This window comes from Vanellus vanellus (genome assembly GCF_965231255.1).
Source record: "Vanellus vanellus genome assembly, chromosome: 6".
Lineage (NCBI taxonomy): Eukaryota > Metazoa > Chordata > Aves > Charadriiformes > Charadriidae > Vanellus > Vanellus vanellus.
This window is the reverse complement of record NC_138911.1, coordinates 30,466,158-30,491,738: the sequence shown is the minus strand read 5'-3', so window position 1 is coordinate 30,491,738 and position 25,581 is coordinate 30,466,158. Positions and strand designations below refer to the sequence as shown.

General features: G+C 41.1%; 1 protein-coding gene across 1 annotated transcript in view; it reads left to right on the top strand.

Annotated features, from left to right (window-relative positions):
- Nucleotides 1–8,606: 8,606 nt before the first annotated feature.
- The window catches only part of LOC309673369 (cytosolic phospholipase A2 epsilon-like), a gene marked incomplete at its 5' end in the record, with an annotated part of 33,190 nt that continues 16,215 nt past the window's right edge, over nt 8,607–25,581 (top strand). Inside the window, 6 exons of the mRNA XM_082485129.1 lie at nt 8,607–8,633; nt 9,078–9,113; nt 14,577–14,649; nt 18,906–19,042; nt 19,749–19,880; nt 20,484–20,524. Coding sequence (XP_082341255.1) covers nt 8,607–8,633; nt 9,078–9,113; nt 14,577–14,649; nt 18,906–19,042; nt 19,749–19,880; nt 20,484–20,524 — 446 coding nt within the window. The remainder of the gene's footprint in view (nt 8,634–9,077; nt 9,114–14,576; nt 14,650–18,905; nt 19,043–19,748; nt 19,881–20,483; nt 20,525–25,581) is intronic.

The following is a 25,581-nucleotide window of genomic DNA, read 5'->3' as shown; positions in this document are numbered from 1 at the left end:
CTATTTGGATATACAGCCATATAAAAATGAGGTTTCAACCTCACAAATGTCTGTTCCAGATTTGGAGGCAAATCTTGGTGCTCTGTGGTCTTTTGAACCAGAGACCAAAGCAAAGATCAAGCAAAGCCTTGCCTTTTTCACAGATCTCGGCTTGTGACAGTAAGGAGTAAACCAGATACCAAAAATGTTTGCACCAGGAGAATGAAGGCAGCTGAAGAATGCAACTCCACATGATGTCTTCTATTTTCTCAGTATCCATGTCTTAGGCAGAAGTCTAACCTTCAGTGAATTTGCCTGCTTGGCTGTCATTGCACTGAGTCTTCACTGTTGATGGACTACCCCAGAGCGATCAACATATAACAATGTGATTTTTTTCTGCCAACTGTCTGAAAGAAATCTTCTGACTGCGTCCATTTTTGCTGAACTGTTGCCTACCAAGTAGATTTTGAAGCTGAGGATCGCAGTTAAGGTTTGAAATTCTACATTTAGTGGGTTTAGAAAAACACTTTTAACAGCCTAGCCTTTGGCCACAACCATGTATTCATTTATTAATCTGCTGCAAGCTCACAGATGTTTGTGATGGCAACAGAATTTGCAACACAAACTCCTTTGACTTCTGCAACGTTATGATGGTCAGTGTGTAGCTGCTGCTACAGTTTTATTCCCACTGCCATCCAAAACACAGTCAGGGCAGTGTTCATGAGATTTTCATTCTCATTTTAGATAAACATTTGTTTAAGAAAATATATTTAACTGGTCATTCTTAGATCTTATTTTCTCTTGTATATATTAATACGCATACAATGTAATAGCTACCATTCAAATACTAAGTGTCCATGCATAATCTTATTAAAAATAAGAGTCTTATAGTTGCAATCACTGAAGTATGTTTTGGGGTTTGGTTTTTTTTTTTTTTTTTTTTTGTTATGTTCTATGGACTCAGTTCAGTTAATGATTTGACCTGGGAAAAAAAGTTTCTTTCTTCTGATAGCGAGAGATCAAATATTGAGGGAACAAAGGCATCCATGAGCATTGCTAATGACTTTCGAGGAAAGATGAAAGAAAAGCTGCCACTTCAACAGTGGAAGGTAAAAAATGGAAGGAATCTCTGCCTTTAAGAGCGTGGATGACTGGGATGATAATAAAAGGTTTACAAGTCCAAATACTGGTATATTCAAACCCCAAGGTATTTATTCAGTAACGCAGAGTACAGCACTTGGCTAGCACTGTATATGTGTCTGTATTTTCATCAGTCTTTTCTATTCCCCATTGCAGTCATTCGTTACACTGGTGTGAGTATAAAAAAAAAAAAAGAAAAAAAAGAAGTAAGAGCCTCCATCTGTATGCTGGCAGTATGCCCACATTACCCTGGGAGTGCAGCACCTCGTGTCTCCCTCTCATGTGCCATGGTCAGAAAGTAATGGCGTCTATCATCCAGTCTTACAGATCTCTGTTTATTAAGCAGGAGATAACATCATACTTTGTTACATCTAAGACAGTCCTTTTGCTGTGCATCAGTTCAATTAACAGGAGCTAACACTATCAGGCATCTCCTGTCAAGCTTTGCTGTGATGTGAATCAAGCCAATAAAGCCTCCCTTCATAAGAGGAAACTGTTGGCAGTAACCTTTACATCTCCTTTTCACACATTTAAGGTGGTCAAGTCCAGTTACTCAGTTACTGGTAAATCTTTCTTTTTCAACTCTGCCCTCTTAACCAGAAAGCCAGTTTTTCACCTTTTTTTCTTGCCCTTGATTAGGATAATTTGATGTTATGTCTCACCAGTAAGATGGCAATAGTTTTATTTGAGGAAAGAAGAAAGGGAAGATGTCACTCTGACGGCTCAGTTGTGTTCATAAATTTATTTTTAAGAAATAACCATAGAATCATAGGATCATAGGATAGTTTAGGTTGGAAGGGACTTTTAAAGGTCATCTAGTCCAACCTCCCATGCAATGTGCAGGGACATCTTCAACAAAATCAGATTGCTCAGATCCCTGTCCAGCCTGACCTTGAATATTTCCAGGGATGGGGCATCTACCACCTCTCTGAGCAACCCGTTCCAGTGTTTCATCACTCTCATTGTAAAAAATTTCTTTCATATATCTAGTCTAAATCTTCCCCCTTTTAGTTTAAAGCCATTACCCCTTGTCCTATTGCAATGGGCTCTGCTAAAGTGTTTCTCCTCATTTTTCCTGTAGGCCCTCTTCATATATTGAAAGGCCACAATAAGGTGTCCCCAGAGCCTCCTCTTCTCCAGACTGAACAACCCCATCTCTCTCAGCCTGTCTTCATAGGAGAGGTGTTCCATCCCTCTAATCCTTTTTGTGGCCCTCCTCTGGACTCGGTCCAACAGGTCCATATCTTTCCTGTGCTCTAGGGCTGGATGCAGTACTCCAGGTAGGGTCTCACAAGAGTGGAGTCGAGGGGCAGAATCACCTCCCTTGACCTGCTGGCCGTGATGCTTTTGATGCAGCCCAGTATACGTTTGGCTTTCTGGGCTGCAAGCACACATTGCTGTCTCATGTTGAGCTTCTCATCAACCAACACCCTCAAGTCCTTCTCCACAGGGCTGCTCTCGATCCCTTCATGTCCCAGCCTGTATTGATACCAAGGGTTGCCCTGACCCAGGTGCTGGACCCTGAGGGACACCACTTTTCACCAATCTCCATCTGGACATCGAGACACTGACCACTACAGTCTGGATGCAACTCATCCACTGAACAGTCCACCCATCAAATCCATACCTCTCCAATTCAGAGAGAAAGATGTTGTGGGGGATCATGTCAAAGTCCTTACAGAAGTCCAGATAGATGACATCCATAGCTCTTCCCTTGTCCACCGATGTAGTCACTCCATCATAGAAGGCCACTAGGTTGGTCAGGCAGGATTTGCCCTTGGTGAAGCCATGTTGGCTGTCTCAAACCACTTCCCTGTCCTCCATATGTAATGAAGTGGGGTTTTAAAAATGTGATTAAACTTTTTTTGCTAAGTATCTTTTAAGTATTTGAAAGATTTTCAAGATTCATTTTTACAGCTCCAGGAAGATGCAACAGAGGCAGCGCAGTTTGTGCCTGGTGTATTTCACTAACTGGTTTTTGGTGGTTGCAACACCTGGCACTGGGCCTCCAGATTTACTCACCCAAGGTGTGGTGATGATGTGTGTTTTTGGCAGCAGATCCAGAAATTTAGGATGGCTTAGAATGAGCTGAGGAAACAGAGTCCAGTTTAAGAAATCTGGGCCTGTTGAGCAAGCCACTGAAAAATCTTAGGCAGCCCGAATTGTCTAGTTTGATATTTTGACTTGAAGGAAATTCAGACTGGTATTCGAGTTGGGACCTGGCTCTGAGGATCTAATACTGCATGCGTCTAATTCTTTCACTGAGCTCACCAAGCTCAGTGGTCTTACCTTGTGGCTTGTGAGTTTTCTCCACAGTGGACTTATTTGGTTTCTTGTCTGGGGAAGGAAAGGCTTGCTTTTCTGTCCTATTAAAACCTGTTCATGTTGTTCACGTTGCAGCAATACCTCAGAATCCTGCCAGTGATGTGATGGTGAAAGGCAGTGTAAAAGGACAGGGGAAGAGATGTTTGTTTGAGTGCCTTGCTAGCTATTAATCAAAAATAACAAACGACAGACGTTCAGTATTACTGGTGCTATTTTTTAAGGAAGGAGCTGAGGCTCAGTGACGTATCAGCTGGATTTTTCAAGTGATTCAGCATTGACACAGTTCTTCTATTTAAGATCCAGGTGGCTCAGTAACAATTTCTTTTTTTGAAAACACCCATTTGGGACGACCTATCACACAAACTCTCCTAAACATAATGGCATGATCCTGTAACCAATTAGCTATGAATCTTTATAGTTAGGACTCAAACATCTCTCAGGCTGACTGTAGATGAAGTTACTCCCTTAATTAGCTGGTGACACGAGGAGACTTCCTGATATTCTGAGAATTGGTTCAGATTCAAATAGGCTCTAGATTTCCCTGTAAAGGACCTGGGCTATGTGTCTTGCCACGTTTATGCCAAAGGAATTACTGGCTAATTAGCTGACACAAGCTGGTGCTGGCATGCCTCACGCCTGTGGTCTAATGGGATTAGGGAAGACAAAAAGCTGCTTGAACAGTGTCTGAAGTGTTGAATGAACCTGGAAAGGTCAGGCGGATTCAGATCGTTCCTGCAAAGGTAGAGAGATGCTGCTGGATGCTCAGGTCTACAGAGCACAGGGAGAGGCAGAGATAAAGATTGTGCCCTACTGATTTTTGAGACAAGGATTGGATTTGAAATTCTGTTGCAACAAAACTGAAGGCAGGATTGCATATATTGGGAACAGCTGGGCCAAGACGTTACTGATGATTTTTGGGTGGCAAAACTGCCCAATTGCTTCGGATGAGTGAGTAGGAGTGAGATCTTATCTCTCCAAAACATACCAAAGGCATGTGGAATCATTTTAATCAAGTTTCTCAATAGTTTTTTGAAGGCAGAAGTCCTCCTTCATGTGTGTCATAATCAGAATAGTGCCTTAAGTAAACATATAATTCCCCCCCGCCTCAATCAGCTAGTGTGATCTCTCTCTCCGGTGACTGATTTTGCACCTTTCATTCTCAGGAATTTAAATTCAGATTCAGATTGAAGGTCTCTCCTGCTTACAAATGAATGATACAAAAATTTTCAGACTTCTTTCTCTAACCTGTGCCCCCTGTCACCTTCTCCAAGAATGCTTTCTTGGGAAGTCCTTTTTTGCACCTTATGTGATTTTTTTTTTTTTTTTTTTTTGCACCCTATGTGATTATTTTTTTTGACCTTATGTGATACAAAACTTCATGGATATTGTAGAGTATTGAAGGACAGGTATATTGAAGGTGGTGTATGTATAAGCATGAAAATAAAATGGCAACATACTACTGTGAAAGTTATTTTTTTTATATATATCTTTTCTTTTTCTTCTATGCCAGACAGTTGCTCTAAATTAGTGGCAGGCCAAAAAGTATCTATCCACAGCGGAATTTTTCAGAGACTGAAATCTCATTCTGTGGGGAAGGGAATGATACTTTTAATCCATGGTAAATCATCTTGTGTGCAGAGATTATTGAGTTTAGGTCCATTGTGTAACTGGAATTCGATTTGGACTGCTTGCTTTCTTGTTTGATTGACAAGATGAGGTCCGTGTAGGTTTTGTAGCTTACGGAAGCTTTTTTTTTTTTTTTAAAAGAAAAGAAAAGGAAAAGGAAAACAAACAGAAAGGCTAGAGCCAGAGAAAACCCCCAACTATAGATCTGATGTTATATTTGTTTATTTATTAATTTCCTTTATGTGTTAATTCTGAGTTTTTATTTTGTAATGTTACGTCTGGCTATCCTTTTGTAACACCTCTAGTATGTTTTTGGATATTTACCTTTCTTGTTACGTTTAAGGTGTTTAAGTGATGACCAACTCCTGCTGTCATCCCAAAGGTGGCACAAGGATACTTTTCTCTTGCAATACTATGAAATCCCCCATTAGTCACACATTTCTGTAGTCCTGGATTATTGGAAGGTGACAAAGTGGTATATAAGGTAATTGTGGGATGTTGGATGCAGCTGTTATTGCTACCTGCAACCTATTGCACTTAGATATACAATTATCTGAATATCATGTTGGGGAAACTTGTGCCTGCAACAGGGCAGTTTAGATGGATTTTGATCGCCTCAGATCAGCAACATATATATATTTGCTCCGCTTTGCCTTAATTAAGACACAGATACAAAATCCTGTACATGTAAATGCACGCTTCAAAGTAGACAGAGAGCAGAGGAAAATTATACCTTCATTTTTACTTTCCTTGTTATTGCTCAGAGTTTTAAAGAGACTTCTGTGTGTTCCCTCATCAGTAACACGGTGTCTCTAGTCTTTAAAAACCCAAGTAAGAGTGGAAGTAGCATGTGTATGAAAATCACTACTGGTTCTAAATTATTTACTGTGGAAATGTGGTTGCTAAAAAGAGCCAATATATGGCTCTTTAGACTTTGGGTAACTTCACCCATGAATTTACTTACTGCTTGCTTGATGGTTGTCTTTGAAATTCTCCCTGAATTTTGGAAGAGCTAAGGACAAATGCAAAAACCTCAACATGATACTTAACCTTTGATGTGGTAATCTTTTTGAAATCATAATCCTAGGGACGTGTTTCTACCTCTAAATCACTAGTGGGTAAACTACAAAATCACCATGCATTTTGAAGCAGATTGTGTAGTCCTTATAGACAAGAGTGAATAAGCCATGAACAGTTAAAATTTTCTTGGTGATGACAGCAACTTACTGTTATAGGTGTTATGAGCGTTCAGCATTTAGTTCTATCATGAACTTACTGCATGAATGAAAAAAATGTTGAGATCATAATTCTTGACTTGCACAAAGCTTTTAAAGCTACTATATTCCAAAGCCTTCTTGGGTGGCTTGAACAAGCGGTGGTTAAGGGAAGACAACGTCAGCTACAAAACTTGGTGGTGGTCATGAGAGAGGAAGAATTATTTAGGAATATGTTTTGGATATGGCAATGGTGATACTTTTTGGAGAAAGGGAAAACATAATCTGAACATCAGGAAACCATTCAGCAGGCAAGATGCACTGACTCTGGAATAATGTTCTAAATTGTGAAGTGGTATCTCATTTATGGATCTTAAATGGGATGTGGGTAATCAAAGGTAATGTCGAGGAGTATTTTATTGGCTGTGAAACAGCTGGGATGGTATCAATGTATATAGTTTTATATATATATCTGCTGGGACATCTCAGGGAAGTTGAGGTGGATAACCTACTCTCTTTCATTTGATAGAGGATGTTGTACAGACCTTTTTAATGAAAGCAGATTCCCACTTTAAATTTTAATACTGAAATTTCTCCAGGGATGCATTTTTCTTTCGAAAGCTGGAAAGACTAGTTTTGCCAAGAGCACAAGTCAGTGATTCTCAGCTGTAACTACTCCACCTAAATTTGTTCCTAAATATTTAACACAGGTATAAAGTAATAAGGGCAGAAGTTGAGGGAGATGTTTTGTCTTTGGGGTGGAGGTGCTCATGTCCATTGGAAATATCTTTTGGTCATTCTTTCAAGGTGTATTTCAGATGCTGCAGAGTCATATTTATGAGCCATTTTCCTTTGATTCCATATCATAGAAGGCTGTGCAAAGTGTGGCTACAGAGTAAGCAGCAGGATATCAAGTGCTTTAGATGGAAACCACTAGATAGTACCACTGTACATTTTGAACAAGACCTTCTGAACAGTCGTCACATGTGCATCCCACAGACATCAACACAGAAGGAAGCTACCTGTGTGTAAAATGAGGAATTTATTCTAGCAACATTCCTCGGACAGCAACTCCTCTCCTCTGTGCAGAATTGCTTTGATACTGGCCTCCATGGCACAGGGGAGCGCATTTAGGTGGCATCCACTACAGTTTGCAAGGTTCTTTACCTGGGTGAAGTGAATTATTCATCAATATGTGTAAGACTGATTTAGAAACTATCACTTGGATCTTGTGATGCAAAGTACTAGCCAACTCCTGGCATCAAGCAGAGAGGTTGGAAAGAGTGTGACAGAGCTGGAGTCTGGTCTTGCGCGCTCCAAAATCTAACAGCCTGCACATACATGCTAATTTAGGGCTCCTCTGGTGCGCTGCTCTTGCAGGCAGTGAGTCACTGCACACCAGAGTGAAGAGGAATCAGGGAGGGTTTTGTCCCCCAATGTTTCCCGCAGGACGCCTGCCGGGCCCGCTGTGAGAGTGAACACACACAAGATGCCTTTGGAGTAAACTCTGCAGACGGGCGAACTGCTGCAGTCCCTGGGCCCACGCAGGAGAGCACAACCCTCTCTCCTGCCTCACCCTTCCACCCCCAAGTTTCACCTACTGCTTGGAGCTCCTCCCTTCCCTCTCGTTGCTTTTAAAATCAAACTGCCAGTTTTCTGGACACGGATTCCCTTTTATTTTCCTGGATATATGCTAAATATCCAGGCAAAGACTACTGAGCATGTGGCAAGGAGACAGTGTAGCACAGAGATGCCCAAAGCAGCTTCAGAGGAGAATGGGTCCTGCAATCCCTTAGTTGTGTCACTGCAATGGGGTCACTTAGCTTGCTGAACTGCGTGCTGCTACGGGAAGGACTGCTACAGGTATTTGAGCTCATGGTTTGGAAAGAAGCTGTTGAGATCTCTCTCCACTACCCTGCAGTATGATGGCGGCAGTGTAGAGATACTCTGAGAGCTGTGATTTAATTAGTCACAAGCACTTCGCTTGGGGGTAGAGTTGTTGCATAAATGCAAACCTTTTTATTGGCAGTAGTATTTTTCAAGAAAGCAACCCCTGGGCAAAAGGGACTTCATTGTCCCCCCAAACATCACAGTAGGTAAAAAAGACAGAGCTCTTTGTTCTGCTGACTCAGTTGAGGTGCTCTAATAGGCTGCCGGAAGCAGGGAGGGGATTGCCTAATGACTGGAAATAATAAAGGGGTGGGGCGGGAGAGCCTCGTCATAAAATCCCTATTCCTCCACCCCTAATCTGCATGAGGAGTTCCTGCCAGCTCTACGACTCAGACTCTTTTAACATTGGACTTATATGCAACTGGGGCTGCAATGGGATCAAATTTAAGTTCGAATGAGGTAAGCAAAAGAAGCCGATAGCAAGCATAAAGTGGGTAAAATTGTTTGCTATTCTTAAACTGATCACAGAGGAGAACAAGCTGTGTGAGGTGTATGGGCAGTCCACGGAAAGCGAGTTTGCTGTTCCTCAGATCTTGTGGTTGCAAGAATGGTTTTCCTAGTCTAGCCTCTTACAGAACATTGTGGCATGTCTGCATCTTCAAGCTATGTTTTAGGGCTAAAAAAGTTACTTCTTGTGATACCTTAAAAAAACCCCTTCACGTCAAGGAAATAAGCTGGCACAGAGTTGTGATGGGTTTGGTGGTCGGTAAAGCACCTACTGAGTGTCGTTAATGAGCATAGCTTCATGGCTTTGAATATGAGATGTTTTTAAATGTCAGCCTGAAGTAAGAGTTTAACATGTAGCTTAGTTTTCTTAACTTTGCCTTGTGTTGTTTTTCCTAGACTTTTACAAGCACCTCGGCACCAGCAGCGAGAACGGTAGGTAGTAATTAGCTGGCCCTTCATTAAATGCTGTCCAGTGCTGAATGTAGATCACCAGAAAAAATGTTAGGAATTCAATGGCTCGGGGGAAAACTGTACTGCAATATTTACTGAGCACTGGAAAGCTCAGCTGTGACTTCAACTCTGTAGATGAAGTATTGCCTTGGCTTTCAGTAAACCCTTTGTCTGGCCTCTGTTGGTGTCTGATGCTGTGAGTAGGTTTTGTGCTGTACGAGGCCTGGTTTGTACTTCACCTATATTAATTTTTTAATTCCTCCCTTTTTTGAGTTTTGATTTCTTTGGGTAAAACGCCCTTACACGTTATACCCTCATAAGAGGACTTCATTTAAACAGGACTTTAAGTTGTTCTTGGTGCTCTAGTGTTTATGGTAGGCTTTCTTTGCGCTGTAACGACCTGTTGTAGAGCTTGCAATTCTCTGTGTAACACGGTGTTTAAAAACACAGCGTCAGAACAGGTAAAACTGTGGAGTAAATGTGTTGCGTTCAGCCTCCTGACAAGCCCAGTCTCATCAGGCTGGTAGGAGTGGGAGCAGTGCCCAAACTTCTCTGGATGTGAAAAAAGAGCAAGAAGGTGTTTTGTAAAGGCTGAACTGAGGGTGAATTCTTTGCAGAGGCACATGAAAACTCCCTGGGTGATTAACAGATGTTCATGATAACAAGTATTAGCATAAAGGAAAATACATCAGATAAGCTGCTATGAGCCAGCGAATGGGAACAACGGCAGTGGCAACAGGATGGGGCTGTCTTCAGACACTTGAATGGGTTTGGGGCTGCCAAGATCTGTTGCAACTCTCTGGGGATCTGTAGTTGGAAAGATGGGCTCTTGCCCCTGCTTCAGTGATGTGGGAGTTTCCCAGCCTGGTTTGTTCTGGGCTTTTGTTGCACGTTGGGCATTGCGGTGATACAGAGATTCTCCCAGATGGTGGTAAATTTGGTCTGCCTCATGATGGTTTCCTGTTATTGATTGTATGTGATGCCTGGTTGTGCCCGAGAGCCACTTACCTTCTCTGTTCAAAGTGAAATGCTGTGGTAAAGCAAAGACTTTGCAGAGTTTCTTCAAAAAATAGCTTTTAAAATGATGTTTAAGCCTCTGTGTGTAGTCTTGCAGCCCTAAGGAAGTAAGGTCGTATCATAAAAATTGTTACTTTTAGTTCTGTATAGTTATCCTGCGTTCAGAGAGCTGGTGGTTTGGTGTGTGTTTGTTTTTTTTTTTTTTTTTTTTTTTATCCTTAGTGTTTTGTACATCGTTAGCAGCTCTCTAGCTGTGAGACCTGTACAGTTCAGTGGCTTCAGATCATGCCTTTTGTCTTTCGGGTACACAGGGTGGCAGATCTGGCCTGAATATAGCACATACAATTTAGAGTAGGTCCCAGAGCCCCTTCTTTCTGTCCCAACTCTTCAAGGCTCACAGAGGCAAAAATGAGGAAGAACCTGAGCTTTTTTTTTTCTCCATGAAAGTTGGTATTGATGATGATAAATATATAAGCATAGTATATCTGAGTGGGTTTTGTTACTCAGGGGCTCAGTTAAGGAAATCAACTTTCATAATCAGAGTCAGTTTCAGGGCAACCCATGTTGTGTGTGATTTAAACTTGAATGGCCATTTAAATTAAAGGGAATATGTAAAATATTTGGTGAGAAAATGTTGGTAGTGTACTTAAGCTGACAGGCAGAAAAGTAATACTTGTTAAATTACTCAAATTACTGGATCATATCAAAATAATACAGGCTAGCTTGGTCTTGAGAAAAAGTCATGTTGAACTGTGGAAATGCTTGACTTGGTTTCCCTTCTAAGTTTTGGATTTATTCTAACATAGAAGTCCAGCTGTGGAGCTGCAAACAGGAACAGAAGAAAAATTACATGAAAAACGGCAGTCTGAAGCCGCACAAGTTTTACACAGCTCTTGGAAAGAAACAGGTCTTGAGTCACTGCTGCTACGTTTATTTTTATTCTGGAACCACCCCAGTGACTTCTACTGAGTTAATAAGACCTAGCTATGGGACATTTTAAAATGGGTGAAATAAATATAAAACGTAGTACAAGGAAAAAGTGGTTCTTATGCGTTTGACCTTGCCTGAGGTGGTAGACATAGTAGCATAATGAAATCCTGCCTGCCCTTGAGGCTCCAAAACTCTTTGAAGTTTAAAGGTGCCACATACCTGACCCGGGTCAGAAGCAAGGCAATGATATGCGTTTTAAAGTCCTGACACTCTTTCTGACAGGGCTGAGTGTTTTCTTTGTTGGTCTTCATAGTTTTTCAAGTAATAATGAGATTTCTCTTTCTTTTTGAAGAGAAAGCTAAAGGGAAGAGTGCTCTGCTCCAAATAGATCTGACACGCTGTTTTACTTCGATAACTGCATTTTCTCTTGATGTAACTTGGGAATGTTGTTTCACTATAGTCTCCTCAAGAAAAAAAACTCTTTAAGACTTTTAAGCTTGGAATTTTACTGGAATAGAGCAGTTTTAGAGCCCATTTATATAACTCTTATTCATATGGATGAGCACTCACGTATGTGAACACTCCTATTGACTTCCCTGGGACTAGATATGTAAGGATTGCACAAGCGTGCCACAGGACTTAATTGAACTTTTATCTGACGTAGGATAGTGTGACCAAGTCCTGCGTTTGCAATCTCATATATTTAAGTAGTTTCAACAGTGATTATTAAAGTGCCTGGCTTGTGTTTCCGGTTTATGAGGTAACAATCATGTCTCAGACGAAATAAATACAGAAGCTGAAAGTCGAAGTGTGTGTAATAACTGACCTGGGACGCTTCTGGCCTCAGAACTTACCCAGCCCGCGACACGGTCATCGTCACGTTAAAGGGAAAGATGTGGAAGTCATTGCCTATTACTAGCAGATTAACCAGTTTAAGATATGCCTCTCAACAGTTTTTTTTCTGTGTGACTTTGAGTAAGTTGCTGAGAGCTAGACTTGACAAAGCATTCAGGTACCTAAAAGTTAGGACCCTGTAAGCTCTGACTTCCAAGTCTCTAATTTGGGAACAGACTCTACAGCCCAGAGTGAAGCACTGAGGATTGATTCGATATGTTTGAAGGGTTAGAAACCTCAGAATAGGAATTGTATCAGCTGAGAAGGGAACTGCATAAATAGGTACATCCAGCTAACAGGGACAGCTGAGCACATAAACACCCTTCTCAGATCCTATCTCTGTGTGCCACTTTGGGCTGCAGGGAGGCACCAGTATTCACTTGAGATGCACAAAGTAGAGGTCTAGATGCTTGTTTCCAAAGAAATGGCAAAGGTTATTCCTTTAAAATGGTGTCCAGCCTAGTGGTTATAGCACTTCCCTGGGATGGGGAACTTCTGCTCAAGTCTGTTCTTCTGTATTCAAGGGATGCAAGCCCCATCCTTCCCAGGTAAAGGTATGCTCCACCTCTTCTGCTTGAAATGGCACTGCTGAGGACAAAAGCATTTAAGATTTATTGGATGGGAAAGCAGGGACCAAGCATAAATGTAGCAAACACGTCAGTAGATTTGGCAGGGATAGACAAGCCTTTGATGTTGGTCCCTGTGCCTAGGAGTGCTTCTGTTTTTACCCAATTCTATTTAATGCATATAGAGAAGTAGTGCTGGCAGTTCAACTGCATGGTCTGGGCATGATGTCTTTTGGTTGCTTTTGATTGGAGACTGTAATTAATTCTTTTTTCCCTCTGAAAGAACTAGTACTTTTTTCTTTCAAGGTGTGTCTGTCCAAGTTCTCCTTTGCGGCCATGTTTGGGATAGTGGAGCAGGTAGAAGTGTGATACGCTCTCTGAGACAGCTGAAATGTCCCACAGCTGACCGTTTGAGTGCTTGCAAACTGTGCACCATAAAACTGTGCCCTGTGCTAGAGTCTGGACAGGTTAAGACAATGTAGAACAAATGTGCCCGTATCAGTGATTGCTCCAATGCTCCTACAGCTGTCTCGCTCACCTTCAACTCTGCATCTTCAGGCCCCTTGCTGACCCAAAGGGAAGGGCAAGAGGATATGCTGGAGATTACCCAGGCAATTTCTTGGAGGCTGTTTTTCATCTCTGCTGCATTTTCAGAGATGCTGAGGTTTTCGTTGGTGAGGACAAGGACCTACTTCATTACATTGTGTTAGCGTCCAATGTCATGTCGCGGTCCCAGTTGCTTAACACTTTGTCAAAGCATTGTGAAACACTTCAGGATAAGCCTTGTGCTACAGCTGGAAAGACAAATGGTCCAGCAAAATGTATAGCATGTATGAAGGAAATAGTAGCAAGGTGCATTTTATTAGTTAATATCTGTACATCGTTTTTACTTTTGCTGTTTATAATTAATAGAGGCACTTCAGATGCAAAGTAATAAACCCCATGTGTTTGTGTTAGGACACTGTATTAACTTTACTAGGGTGGAGTAAGTCTATGAATGCAGGAGTGAGGGGTTTTATGGGTAAAGTTCATATCTGTTCTTACAAATCGGTATAGATAGAAAGGTTAGACAAGTTTCTGGGCACAAAACACCCGTTTGTGTTCTAAAACAGAATCAGTAGACTCAAAGCTAAATACCAATTTGAAGCAAGTGTTCAGAGAAACGATATCTGTACATACACATTTTAAAAGGAAAGAAGGTACCTATGAAACAGAGGAGATATTAGTGTGGGAGAGGAGAGAAAGATGTTAAGTAGTTATCTCCAAGGTGAAATGGGGAAAGAGTTAATTTATAGCCTGAGGAATATGAAGACATGTAAGTATGAGCTGTGGAAGTTATGAGGTATTATAGCATTAACATCTCTGAGCCCAAGGTGTCTGATGTCTAGTGGAGTTCTGAACTAATTCCCAAGATCATCTCTGGACAGAGTTTTGTACTTTTTTGCTGGGGATCAGGACTGAAGATCAGAGATGGGTCAGTGTCTTCACGAGAAGTATTTCGTCACTGTCAGCTGCATTTCTGGCCTTTTAGGCTGGGGGGGGGGAGCTTGTGCTGGTGCAGGAGCTTTGCCTGGTGGCATGGTGATCGCTTAGCTCTACTTGCACAGCTGCTGTGACAGTGTTTGGTGTCCCAGAGACAGTCTGTTCTATTGCAGACAGTGGTGTGTAAGAGGTGAGGACACACATGTGTGTGCGCTCTGTAGGGGTGTTTATTGTGATAATAATGGACCAGTGTTAGAAAGATGTGATCTTTATCAAATCAAACTCTCGGCACCCGTTCTCAACTCATATAGGGTTTTGAAATCTGTTGCTTCTATTTCAGACCTGAAAATGATTCTCGGCCAAAAATTTGTATAGTTTTTCCAACTGTTCCATTTGGTTTGATAAATGATATTGGCTCAACCTTAAAAACCTTGTGTTAGCTACATCCTTAGAAATTCAGGGTTACAGTAGTCTGTGACTATAGACTATAATATTAATCTCAATGTCTTTTTTCTTTTTTCTTTTTTCGTGTTTTTTTTTTTTTTTAATTGTGCAGACACCAGTATCGCCTTTCAATTTGCTCACTGTAAAAATACTAAGAGTGAGGAATGTCCGGAAGGCAGACGTGCGTGAGTATTTCTACTCTTGTTGGATGTTTCTTATAATTCTTTAAAGTAAAGAAAGTATTTGGTCAATGTTACTGTTCTTAAATTGTGTAGGAATAAAAAGATATGTTGCTGCAGGTTTGCAAGAATTATTTTTACTATGATACTGAAGTTTTGCTTTATGCTCTTCAGTGTAAAAGGGCTACCTCAAGTAAGGTGATGCATTTGATCTCTTGCTTTCATACCTCACTAAATGAGACATATTTCCCACCCTTGTGACATCAGACTTAGCTGCTGGTCAGAGGGCTGCTCTTTAAATGATGAAAATTCTTGTACCTTTAAATAAGAAACCTGAGTATTCCCTATAGAATTTTTGGACAGAAGAAAGGAGAGGACTGGTGATGCAAATGTAAAATCAGCAAAAGTAGGAAAGCTTATGAAAATAATAGAAGTACAAGCAAAACAATTCTATTACTTCTGCAGAATTTATATATATGCAAGAATAGATGATAAAATCCAGTGTATCTGGGAATTTATTTAACCTACAGAACGGAGTAATTTAAAAGTCAGAAAAAATTAAGCAGAGTGCTACTGTGAGTGTTTTAAAGGAATTTAAGTGAGGGATAGTGAGGGGAAGTGAGAAAAAGGTATCCAGAGCAGAGACTGCAAAACAAAAATGCCACAGCCAGATCACAGAGCAAGAGTTAACAGTGAGAAGAGACCAAGATAGGAGAAATCTCTGCAATAGGGAAGTCTACAGAGTCTGGTGGTATCCAGCTGTGGAAGCCCTGTAATGATTCACCTTCTCTTCCTCTGCAGAGTAGTGGGCATCAGCTTGTTCAACCAGTGTGGCAGCAAATATTAAACAAAAATTCTCAGTGGAAGAATGAGGTGGAAAGAACAGTTTGTTTACTGTCCAGACGTGACACTGACTCACCCCAGGGGAGGGACTGTTTTAATTCTGAATTTTAAAATTCTCAATTCATAGAGGAGCTTCCTCACAGCTTCTGTTCCTCAATAGCCCGCTGTCCTGGGTGTACTGGGGCTTGTTCAGGTGCTTTTCAAAATGCAGTTATGCCACTGAGTCATTTTCATGGGGAAATTTGAATGGTGAAACATTCATGTAAACAAGTTGGAAAGGCATAAAAGAAGGCAAAATAAAGACAAAGAGAATAAGAAAATTCAAATTGAAATACCACAAGAATAAAGTGGAAATATGTAAAACAAAGAAGAAAAGTCCACAATATGTTCACCAAAATCTTCCTGAGCATTAGTCAAAATTAAATTTCTTTTGGCATGCTCAGAATTTCATGCAGCGTATCATAGTTTCTAAAGAAACCAGCTGTAAATTTTAGTTAATCTATTACGTATTTTGAGATTTCAACTAATATAATGGGTTAAGAGTGGAGAGAAAACTCTATCTTCTTATCTGAGTTTGGATTTGGTGGTTCCTGGCAGGAAGAACGTGGTTGGAACATGTGGAAGTTGTGCATAACAACAGTATTTTTGAATGAATGATTACTATCAGGGAACAGATCTCTGCTGCACTCGCTTCTGGGTTGCTCCTGCATCTTCTGCAACGTAATGCTACTGTGCTTATTTATCTTTTTCCTTTTATTTTTCAGCTTTAAAAAAATCTGCTATGATTTACTGAATGCTTTGTTTACTTTTTATGTCTTAGTATTTTTTACTCTACAAATAACAAACGATCAAACTACTTTGTGACATTTACTGTGTCATTTTGAAAAGGGGATTTGTTTCATTAGACAAAGTGAGAGCACCCTATAAGGTGTAAAGTTCTGGGTTCTTTAGAGATTAAAAACCTATTTTAATGTGCAGAAGCACACACTTTGTGGGCTTATAGTTCTATGCACTGACTTTTTACATAACAAAATCCAGATGTTCAAATGCCTAAGAGGTGATTTGCATCAACCAAATCTGTGAGCTGGCCAGGCAGTCACTGCAATTACATCTGCAAAGCTGCCTGCACAATTGTGTGTGCATTTGTCGCCTGCTTATGCTGCAATTCATTGTGGCTGTCTTTCTCAGGAACGAATTGCTCACAGTCGCTCCTCACCACAGTGAATCGTACAGTCTTTCCTCGTGAAGCCTGTTGGCATGTCCGCCACGTCATGTTGCCTTTTTTGCTTGAGTTCTGGACTCAAGAACAGATGAATATGGTATCCTTACCCCCTTGAGATGATCCGAATTCAGAACCGGGACTTCCAAAAGCTTTGTTTAAAATGTGTTTGGCAGAGAAATTTGAAAACTTTTCAGCAAGAGTATTTTCTCAGCAGAAATTTATTTTCTGAGGAAACTCAAATTACGGTGTAGAAAAAATAGTCATTTTTTCTCTGTAGTGGAAAGGATATGTCAGGCAGGCTTTACCTTTTCTAAGACATTAAAAAGGCATTTGAGAATCCAAACATTTCAGTTAGTTTTCCTGGAAACCTTGGTATTTTCAACTATAGGAAAGTCTCCTTTTTCAACCTGTTTGTAATGGTAACAGTATGCTTCTTGTTACATTTCTGAGTTAGCATTTATTTCTTCCACTTTAGCTTTCCTCTTTTTCTGATTAATCCTTGGTGTTTTCCATCTCAAGGGCATTTTTTCATATTTTCTTGTTAGTGAAGTGTTTGTGCTTAATTTATCAAAGCGAATCTTTCTTCCTCGTCTTATATTTTCACATTCTTGTTTACCAGTGAAAAATAAATATACTTTAAAAGTATTTCTCCCTATGTTGTTCCAGAGCAGGAAAATTTTAATAGATTTGCGTATGGACAGCCTGGAAATCTAGGCTGTCTTTTGGACCCTGACACTGACTGCATTATGGGATCTTGGGCAAGTCATTCAAGTTTTCTCAGTGTACTTACTTGCTTAATCCTTACGTTGCCACTGTGAAGTAATTAATCAGTGTGTCTCAAGTTCTTTGAAAATGGAAGCTCTAGCATTTCATTTTCATCTGCCTCCGCTTGTGCCTCTGCCGAATGCCTGATCGGTCATGCTCTTCTGATCCGGTTTGGCTAAGGGAACTTTCTGGAAACACTTTCCTTCCCACAGTCATTGTCAAGGTTTTGCTGACAGTGATAGCATGGTTAACTACGCGATAAAAGCACGGCTTGGGAGAAATGTGGTTGGTAGAAAAATCTGTAGTTGTTACCGAAAGATAAAGAGGAAATACATGAAGAAAATTGTACTTAATATGATGTAATAACACTGTTACGGGTTTTGAGCATGAGGCAGGGATTGGTTATGGGTTGAATCATTTGACCTCTTCTGACTCACAAGGTCGCTGTAAGAACCAGGTGACTGGTTGAGCGTTGCTAATGTGAAATAGAGAGAATATGTATTGCATTATAGGTATGAGAGAAAGGCCATGGGTGCATGTGTCAAGTTTCTGAAAGTCTTACTCCCTGGCAGTTCTCCCTCCAAACATGGAGGGTCAGAACACGAAAGGAGCTGATGTCTTTGGTTGGCGTTTATGGCTTCCTTGCCCAGAACTGAGTGATGGCAGGAATAGGATGAATTGTAACTTAACCCTGGTGCTGAGACTGATTTTGTTTTCCAAAAGACTTGCTGAGAAAGAAAGAACTTCTGAAAATGTAGTCAAATATATGAATAAATATGAAATTGGGAAATTCTGATTTGTGATAAGGAAAGCAAACTTTTCAGCTTTGATGAGGGAACACCTTACTTTTTGGCAAAAAAAAATCTGTCATTCTTCATTTAAGCCAGCACTTTGATAAAGGCTTTCAACTAGTTGAGGTACCAAAGCTGTGGAGGAAATGCTAGAAAACGAGTCTCTCTGCAGCCCAGATAGAAGGTTGTGAGGTGTGTTGCCTGAGCGACACAGGAGCCATCCTAGACCTGATGTGAGTGTGTGTGGCAGAAGCCATATACCAGTACATGTTATGTTTTGGCAACATTACCCTGCCCCGGTTATTTGAATGGTCATGAAAATAAAGCTAAATTCAGCATGGATAGGTGTGCTTGTACTGCACATATACATATAACACTATATATATATATATATACACACATATAACACTGTACAGTGTTATTTCAAATACAGCTTTATATTGGGAATGAGCATGGCAAATGTGTGAGGGTGTTTCTGTTTTCCCCGTAAGTGCTTTATTGTATTATTTACTTCTCACCCTGTATATTTTAGGAAGAAATCTCCTACTGTGTTACCTTTGTCATATTAGGGTTAAATGTGCATACTGCAGTTAATTCTTCCTCTGGATACGTTGTCACTCGCTCGTCTTCTCGTTATACAGTCACCCTTTCAGATTGCTATGTGACACTGTGGTTGCCTACTGCCTCAACTGAGAAGGTTCGGACCAGAACCATCAGGAACAGCAAAAACCCCGTCTGGAATGAAGCTTTCTGCTATAAGATTGACCGCCGAGTCAAGGTAGTGAAAATAAATGGTTTTTACCATTTGTTGTCTGCAGATAGTCAGTAGATTATACAAAACTACAATAAACCAGTAAGCATTTAGCTAGTTTCCGAACACTGGAGGTGTTGAAGACTCCTCAGGAAAAACTGTAATGTTACATCTCCTTGGTATTGTTCTGTTTCAGGTATTTGTTACTTAAACATCTATTATACTGAAGCAGCGAGAAGCAACTAAATGCCCTGCAGAATATGGCCTTACTGTCCTATTCCTGGTCTTGACCAAATACAAATGAAATCCAAGATAAAGATCAGAAAACAATAATACTAAGACCAGTTAGTTCTATGTAGGGTGGAAAGGAAATCCTTCAAAGATTGTTTGTGTACCCGTACCTGTTTTATACACTTAGAGCCAAAGGCCATAAAACAAATGTAGAAACATTTAATACCATTATTTATCACAAATTCATGAATGGTCTGCACGACCTGCCTGTTTTGTTTCATTTCTTCAGGCAGATCAGCCTGATTCTTTGTGTATGTACAGTTATTAATGTGAAGTCTAATCCCCCCAAATCTCTTTCCCTTTTCTGTTTCTCTTTCTCCTTTTCCCTACTTTCCCTAAAACTGGAGGGGGTAGGGAGGAAAACTTAGTCTTGAGATTTTCCTGCCTTATGGAGCAATTAGATATAGAAAGAAGTCCATGATACTCTTAACCTCCTTTGCAGAATGTGCTGGAGCTAAAGGTCTGTGATGAAGACACGATCACCAGGGATGACGAACTCTGCACAGTTCTCTTTGACATAGATAAACTCACCGTAGGACGAACAGTTCGTGTGAAGTTTCAGCTGAATCCACAGGTGAGTAATGGAATCAGTGAGAACAAAAGTAATTTTTTTCATTCTACCTAAATATATCCTTTTACAGTGTTTCATTATAGGAAAAAATTTGCTGCTATTATAAGAAAGGCTCAAAATCCCTGTATGAGTGCTCCATGCTAGTTTTTGTTAAGAATAAATCTCTGTGCTAAAAGTCTAGGATGAAACCAGTTAGAACGAATTACCTGGTGCCTTCATTCTGAATATTTCTGCCATGTTTGTTGACTCTTGGTATGAGTTCTGAATTTTCAGCTACTTTAAGCTCTAATAATATTAAAGCAGCTGATTGTGTTGGGAATTGAAATCTGAAAAATGGCTGTTTTAGCAGAATAGCAGTTCCTACGCCTGCATGCTCATATGATATTTAGATTTCAAAAAACTAGTTTTAGCAACTGCTTTTTCAGTATTGTAAAATTCAGTATCTTCAGTTGGCACCACAGTTTCTTTTGCAAATTGTTCTTATGTTCTGTGAATTTTCCTAAGTGCTATTCTAAACATGTATTTTACAAACTATATGCAACTTGTGTGATGGAAGCTATGAAGAAAAATAATGTATCATTCTTTCTTTTTCTTGATTCTCTTCAGGCACGTGAGGAGCTGGAGGTGGAGTTCACATTGCAGAACACGTGAGTAGAGTCCTAAATTCTATATAAACTGTTGTATTCTGTATAAAAATAGATTAGAAAGCTGTTTCATCCATGATGTGCTTCTTAAACTTACAGTTTCTGAGAGCAGTATCTAGGTTTTCATTCAAGTCTGGTAAATTGGAATTTCAGAATACGTATTTTTAGATTTTAAATATCTTAAAATGTAATTTTTGCCCTGTTTGACTGCTGTCTCCTGGGCACCAACTTCCTCCTGTTGTCTTTTTTTTTTTTTTGTCATTGAATCAATACGCAAAGTAGTATGAGGACAATTACAGTATTCAGGAAGTTTTGACCCTTAGAATAAGGGAGTGCCAAGCCTATATGTCTTATGTACCCCCTTCTTGGGGAATCTGGCTTTTCAAATCCACAGCATTAGAAAATGCTCTCCTGTAAGTTGATCTATTCTGTTCATCTGGCTACATGTGGGGACCTGTGGTAGACTTGAGTATGTTCCAGCAGGGAGAGGAACAAATATTCTGCGTAAAGAAAGGAGCAAAGGGCACTGTGGGAGGCTGGGGACTGAGGAACGAGCAAAACTGGAGGAGCAGCACTAGCTTCACTTGGTAGACTTGAAAGCTGTTGGTGAAGTTTGTCTGTTTAGGGGACGTGTTGGCTTCAGGTAATTCATGTCATGGAGAATGCACATCTGTCACTAACTGGAGAGAGGAAGTCTGGTGCAGGATCACAGGTATTCTAGTCTGTCTCCATTATATGCTTTATGACTCTGAGGAAGTTACCTGAAAGGATTTCTGTTACCAATTTGATCCATGTTATTGGACTGAAAGTGTTGTTAAAACAGCCTTAGAGACGGGATGGTACTGCTGGGACCTTCTCAAGGCAATCAGGGCACTTCAGGAGGCCTAGCAGGATAATATGTCAGTGGAGACTTTGAATAATGTGTTTATTTCTGAGAGAAGGGGAAATTGGGACTTGCTGGGGAAAGGGCAGTAGCTCAGTGTTATGAATGAAGAAGGAAAGATCTCCCAGTGTTCACGAGCAAAAAAGCCATTGGAGACAAAGCAGTCCCAGAATCTCCTGTTACAACTCATGGAAACTAACCAGGGTGGATTGTTTGTTGTTTACTGTGCACAAAAGCTGGCAGAAAGCCCAGCAAGAGCAAGACAAGTGGTGCTTAACACAGCTTAGGAGTGTCACGACATCAGTAATGGCAATGGGGAAGGGAGCTCCAGTAGATGTCCCAACTGGCCTGTCTAGGGTGTCCCTTCTTTTGCAAGTTAGAGAATGGCTTATGGAGTTGGCACATAGAATCATACTCTTGATAATCCTGTCTTTTGATGAGGGAGGTCCAGGTAGGTTGTCTGGCTTGGATGTTGTGCGTGAGTGGGTTTGTATATGGGGATGGAGGCTGGAATTCGTCTCGAAGTATGTGCGCGCCGGCTTTGTGTCAGACTCTTTTCTTGGACCTTACAGCCAATTGCCTTTTCCTGGAGACATGTTCAATAGCTAAAGTCAGAAATGTAGCAACTTCTGCAGGTGCCGTCTGATAAGGAATTCTACTCATTGGAAGATGATGGTTGGGACAGTACAAATAAAAGGGACCCTTGGCAGCCCTAAGGAAGAGGTTTTAAAAAGAATTACAGTCATGGCTCAGTTGCTACAGCAAGAATACGTCTGATCCACTTTTTCATTCCTAGAGTGGTACCTGGGTGACCAATGTAATAGTGGTGGCCTGAAGAACTCCACATGCAAAGGGAAGAAATTGCTGCATCATAAGTCAGGGAATGTCCCTGTGAGGTCCTAGCAGGACAGAGAAACAGGAAGACACTTCTGGGAAAATGGGCTTCTTGTCAGAAGGTGGATGAACATTTCCCCTACTATACCTCATTTGCATTTCTTGCATACGTATGGCAGTCAATGCTGTTCTGCCCATCAGTTGAGTCTGGAATAAAGGTGTAAGCACATCTGAATTGATTAAATATCATGATCTTGGTAGGATATGGAGAGTTTTTTTTCCCCTCAACGTAGAAAAGTGTGATATCAGGAGTAATTAATGAAAGGGTTTGTGCACTAAAATTGGAGGCAATGGATCGCATTACCTGTGGTAAACTAAAGAGCCCTGAAAAGGTGTGAAAGACGGAAGTAGCTGCGATGGGTCACCAGAAAGCTGTGGACCAAACCTCCATCCTCTCCTGTGATAAACAAGCTCATCAGGTTTTGGCATTGCTGGGTGGGAGAATTGTTGACAGAAGTTAGGATTTTCAGAGTGGGAGAGCCAACCATAGTACAGCTAACCATGCAAGATAGTTTCTAGAAATCTGGTATTGTGATGGGAACAATGAGAAGATATTCTTTTTGGGTAAATATTTTTGGGTAGATATGGCAATTTGTCTCTGAAATTAATAATTATTCACCCCCAGCACATTTTGTCTGACGCTATTTATCTGAAGTAGCTTTTCTCTCCTTCCCCATCTTCATTCCAGACTTTACCAATTGCAAGATTTACTATATTAGCCTCTTCTTTCTTTCCAGCATTTCAGATGAATAATACACACATGAAGTGTAAGCCCAGGCCAAGAAGGTTTCCTGGGTCACACCTACAATAGTGGCTTTGTCGCTCCTATTTTTGTTTGCCGATTGACCTCACTGCAAAAATTGCGTTTTGTGTTACTTTTACCAAAGAACATTGTAAAAATCCCCTCACAATACATGGGTGGGCTGTACGAAATTGGTCCCTGCGTTCATTCCTGTTACCTTTTCTTTAAAATGGAAGAAAACCTTCATTTTGGTAGCTTGGTTTCCACAACTGCAAGACAAAAGGCATCTCTAGTTCTGCCTCACTCTTGCGCCACTCCTGCAGTACCTGCAAATGCTCACCTCTCTGCTGCTACTGCCTGTGGCAGGCACTGAGAGCCAGATGTTTGACCCTAAGGACACAGAGAGGAAGGCATGCTCCTTCCTCCAAGTGCCTGTTCACCAGCAACTGAGCCAAGAGATTGCAAACGCCTGCCCAGTGTTTTGTGGGCCCATAACACGAGCCCAGCTGGCGTGACAGCTGCTGCCCTCGGGCAGCGGTGACAGAAAAGGTAAGGTCGTTGTACACAGGCTGCTGTTTTGCGTACTTTAGTGCTTTTTTTGTCTTATTTTCCAGTGATTATCGACGGTAACGTGGCCTTTCTCCCTTGTGTTTCCCCTGGTAGGGTCCAGCATCAGCATGAGCCTCTACGAGTTGCTACAGGGACAGGGTCCCGCTGGACTAGGTGGCTTCGCTCCCTCAACATCCCCTTCCCCTCCGACTTCTGAAGCCCATGCCTGATACCGAGGGGCCCCAGAGACACTTCTGATGAACTAAAAGGTACTTTGAATTTCCAGGGAGTTGTCTGAGGGTTCCAGGGTATTTGCTGGGTCTCCTGATCTTCTTGGCATGTTTCTATCTTTTAGATGTCCCAAGTTGAGGAGGTGCATCTCAAACAACTCTTCTTAGAAGAATGAAGGACCACTCTTACACAACCTTTCATCTCAGCTCCCCCACCCTTGTCTTTTTTTTTTCAAATGTGAAAGATGATATTTAAAACAAAGCCCACATAACACACATGAATGTAAATAGGTGTACAAAAAGTTGTATAAAAACATTAATTATTGAAATATGGCAAAAGCATGATTTTTAGAAAATAAAAGTCTTTTTTTTTCTTTCTGTAGTTCTGCTGTGTTATTTTGAGAAGTTTCCCTCGTGTAGGGGGGGACCAGCAGATCATGCTAGCCATTTGGTTTGGGCACTGCTGAGGAAACTCTCAGAGTAGGCCGAGTCTCCAATCCACCAGGGGTCAAATGTACTTGTCTGTATTTGTATTTGTGGCAGTAAGTCACAGGGCCTCAAGGAGCACTTAAGGCAAAAGTTTTAAGTCAGAAAAAATCACAACCAAAGAATCTTGGAGGCAAATACTGTTTTCTTTATTGAAAAAGTACCATCCCCTGTGCTTCTCTTGGGTTGTCAGAAAGCTTGGAAAAGCAGCCCGGACTATGTGGAAGCTGCTAAAAGAAGGGGAAGTTGGATCTGACGTGAAAGAATTAAAATTTTCTACATAGGGATCAAAAAAATCCAGATTCTCTGGTGAAACAGAGCACGGTTGCCTACTCTAAATGCAAACAGTTATATGGGAATTTAAGTGACTGTAAATTCCCACAGAGTACTGCCCATTTCATTATAAGCCAGGCATGATCTAAAAAGGAGAAGGCAGTTTGGTGTGTACCAGGTGTTGGGAAGTGATTCGTGGGCTCACAGAGTCCATTGCAGTGGTAGGCACAATGGATCTTTATTCAATAGATATTTAGTGGGGCAGGATGCCCAGGGCCTCTGTTCTTGGCTTCTCCTGATGCAGGGTACGACGTGCTCCCTGTTCTCAGTAAAACTGAAGTCTGCATTCTAAAAGGCAGTAAATCACACACTGTGGCGCAGGAGAGGACAGGAGCGTTAGTATGTGTAACGAGGGCTCTCTAATAGCAGGTTGCTTGTTAGGGAAGTCACCAGCTAGTCCTGAGAAGTGGACATTGTTCAGTGCTCCAAAGCAAGGCAAAATATTCAAAGGCGCCTGCCAACCTGAATAGTAAGAGCTCTTCTACACCCAGCTCAGCTGTGTTTCTAGCCAGAGTTGATGTTCAAAGCTTCAGAGAAAAGTGAGTGCCTTTGCTTTTCTTAAAACAAGTGTATAGATCACCAGGTTAAAAAAAAAAAAAATCAAAACATTTAAAACATCTGTCTATGCTGTGACCAGCAGAAGCCGTTAAACTCAGGATTGGAAGTGCAGTGTGGAGAGTAACCAACAAGTGACAGCACCTGGGCCTCCTCGCAGGAGTGACCACAGAGGTGATGCTCCAAGAGGGACATCTCATCTCTTGGTGCTTAATACCTGTGTTGTCCTAGTTCTTCCCAGGAGCCTTCCAAGCTGTTCTGTCCAACAAGGCAGGTTCTTCCACCCTGTTTGAAGGTCATGCCTTGAAGTTCTAGTCGTCAGTCTAACTTTATACTTTGCTGATACCAATGCCTCAAATCGTACTACACTTTACTGGATATTTACCTC